The sequence below is a fragment of the Sphaeroforma arctica genome, assembly GCF_001186125.1.
Source record: "Sphaeroforma arctica JP610 unplaced genomic scaffold supercont1.1792, whole genome shotgun sequence".
NCBI classification, from domain to species: Eukaryota; class Ichthyosporea; order Ichthyophonida; genus Sphaeroforma; species Sphaeroforma arctica.
Window position 1 is genome coordinate 1 of NW_014038766.1, and position 3409 is coordinate 3409.

At 43.0% G+C, this 3409-nt stretch overlaps 1 protein-coding gene across 1 annotated transcript; it reads left to right on the forward strand.

Annotated features, from left to right (window-relative positions):
- Positions 1 to 1522: 1522 nt before the first annotated feature.
- Positions 1523 to 2842, forward strand: SARC_11624 (hypothetical protein; the record flags this gene model as incomplete). Its single annotated transcript, XM_014294284.1, has 2 exons — positions 1523 to 1833; positions 2534 to 2842. Coding segments are annotated over 2 exons (620 nt in total), but the record flags the coding sequence as incomplete, so codon positions are not given.
- Positions 2843 to 3409: the final 567 nt, after the last annotated feature.

A 3409-nucleotide genomic window follows, 5' to 3' on the forward strand; every position in this document is an offset into this window, starting at 1 on the left:
TATATATATAATAATATATATATATATACTATATATATATATATATATATATATATATATATATNTATGTATATATATATATATATATATACATATATATAAATATATATGTGTGTGTGTGTGTGTGTCTGTGTCTGTGTCTGTGTCTGTGTGCGTGTATTTTCATGTATCACATAAGTGTGGCAGCGGTGCATTCTGTTTAATGTGTGTATGAAGTACATCGAAGTCTTGATATACGACTACTCAGTACTACCAAGGTATAGCAGTGCTATGTGCTCGTTGCTATGTGATCGTTGCTATGTTTTTACATTCAGTATATTGCTAAGGGACTAGTTCCCATAGGGCGTTTCTTCTGAGCTTGTGCTCACATCTACGTGTCAGTTTGTATCGATGGACAGTGTTGTAGATACGAACGAACACTATGATATTAACATAGAAACATACATTACCTATCTAAGGACTTACACTTTTTTGAATGTATTATATATATATTACCCGTCTGTGGCATTTGTATTCATGTTTGCATGTGTACATACACTTATACATATATATATATCAACAGAAATACACGCATGCATACCAAGAGTCACCCACACTTACAAACAACTAACAACATACACACTTGACACTTGCTTACATACTAGGCTCAGCTGCCAATACAATGTCAGGACCATCCGCGGCAACCACGAGCCAATCAAATGCAAGCAAAAGTAGCGTGCCGCTCGCCCGCGCCAAAACCGAGTTTATCAAGTCACTGCGCAATGCCGATTGTGAAGAGTATGTTATGCAGACGATAGGATGTTTGTTCAGAAGACAGACTACATATAGGCACGCGAGGGTATGAGGATTTAAGATTGGGCGAGAATAAGCTTCATTTATAGAGGTGTTTGCCAAGGGACGCGTACTCACACATACATGCATGTATGTATTATGTATGTATGTATGTATAGATATACGTCGATTGAAAATAGCCAATATTCGCATACATCTGCAATCGTAAATCTGCACAACTGGAATATTTCAAATACGCTTTCAATTACGAATTCAAACAATCATCCTTCGGCACATACACCTCACACACATGTTCTACGAAGACAGCTCATCAGTAGTTTCGATTGGAGTATAGCAGTTGCTCAGTTAACTGATGTACATGGAGCGCATCAGCACACCCATTGTGGCACACAAGCATGTGTGTGCGATAGGTATCAACACACTCATTATAGTACGCACGCATATAGCACACAAGCATGTGTGTGCGATTGGTATTCATTGTATGGGCTGGGTATGAGGCACCTTAGCGGGAGATGCAAAGTCAGAGTATAGTCACTTCTTCATTTACACTATAAATAGCTGAGCCCCTATTGGCCATCTATATATAATTGACACGTGATTGGCTGCCATTGTACTCGTAGTGAGGAGATACCCTACCCACAAACGCACCGCACACTGTCACAACGGGCTGAACCTCCTTTTTATAGTCTATAAATAAATCTGATATCTGATTGGATGAATTTATCCGCAGTGAGGAGATGCACAACCAGAATGTGAGCACACTTGCGGGGCTGAGTCCCGAGGAACTGCTTGAGGAGAGGCAGGCTATATTCGAGGCAATAGATCCCAAGGTCATCGCGATGCTCAGGGCCAAGAAGAAGATGAAAGACGAGAAGAAAAAGACGGGCGGTGTGCTAAAAATAGCAGCCAATGAGAAGCCGGCACAGGGGGCAGCCATGGAAGCTGAGCAACTAGAGATTGAGAATGCCATCGGTGCAACTGCTGCTGATGAGGCGAAGAAAAGTGCACAACTGTCGGATGTCATAGACGGCCTATACGAAGGTAAACACGGCACATATCTCGAAGTATATCGCAGAATGAAACAGTAGGTACAACCTTATAGGGACATACTGGTAGGTATATAGCGTACTGCATAGCCGGGTATAAGATAGGGCTTGTCTCCAGTAGACTCGCGATGTTGTAGTTAATGAGACCGTTCTTATATCTCTATGATCTGTTGTTATCATGGTCAATCGAATGTGTCTATGTATCTATTCATTATTTTATATCCGAGTGGGTAATCGAGCGTGTGTGATGAGACCCACATGTTCGTATTGCGAGGGATGCTTCATCACGGTGCGTTGTTTCATTGAGTGTGTATGTGTTGGATCCTTTCTCCATATCCGAGTGAGTAATCAAGCGTGTTTGTGATGAGAGATGTATTTAAATTGTGTACTGGACGGCTGGCCTCCAAAAGATATGGCAGATGTAAGGCGTACGGAAACGTTTGCTTTCTAAACTTTTGCTACACTCAACCCACATCTCGCTCCAAATTTGAGCTGGATTGTTTGGGTTACGCCACAAAAGAGATTCAACTTATCGTTCGCTCCATAGCATACAATACACTAAAACTCGTCACCAAAGCCAAAACCTATCATTGATGATCAACCTGTCACGAAACCTAAAAGTATTCCCTGAACCGGAAATTTATTCCCGAATTCGTTTAAATCTCGAATCAAAACATTCTTACGTTTGTTTGCAGATGACAGCGTTGAAGCGCTGAACTACCCCACAGCGTATGTTAAACCCAAGACCAAACGACCACAGCCCAAGGCAGACGATTCCGTGTTCGAGCCAAAGGTTTTGGCGGCAAAAGTGGGGCCCCGGAAGGCATACGAGGCGCCCGAAGCAGAACAGGTGCAACGGGACATTAACGGTCCAGATTCAGCCGAACGGGACAGGGCGAAGCAGGACTTCAGCGGTCCGAAAGTGGTGGAGATGGTGGATGAAGAGAGGGAGAACGAGGAGGATGGGAAGGCTCGCGACAAGCCTGTACGGAAGGCCAATGCAGGTGTACAGAGTAGGTTGAGTGTGCGTGTGCTTATCTATTACCCGTGAGTGTTCCTAGATACCTATGTCGTCTGTTTGTGAAAGTTCTGGACACTACATCACTCATCGCCGGTGTATGTTCAGTGCGTTGAATGCGTGTGTGTGTTTCCGTTGCACGATCTGGTATGTGACTGGTGCGTGTAAGTGGGCGTAAGATGTGTATATGTCCGGGCGTTAACCTCTACGGTTGAATCCGGAGCGAGACTCGCTTCGGCTTTATTAGCGTAGGACTGTCTCAGATAGACAACGCTCACTGTGGCTGTATATGTTCAAGGTTGCCGGAAAAGAAGCATACATGTTGGGTGACTATACGACCATACATGCATCCTCATATTTGTAATGTTGTCTTATGCATACACCCTTCTACTTTGTACTGTTATCATATACATACACCCTTGTACTTGTAATGTTATCTTACAGATCTACCCTTATACTTGTAATATTATCTTACACGTGCATCCGTATACTTACATGGGTTTTTTGGGGTTTTTTATGTACAGCTACGAGTGCGGACGGAACAGTCATGACT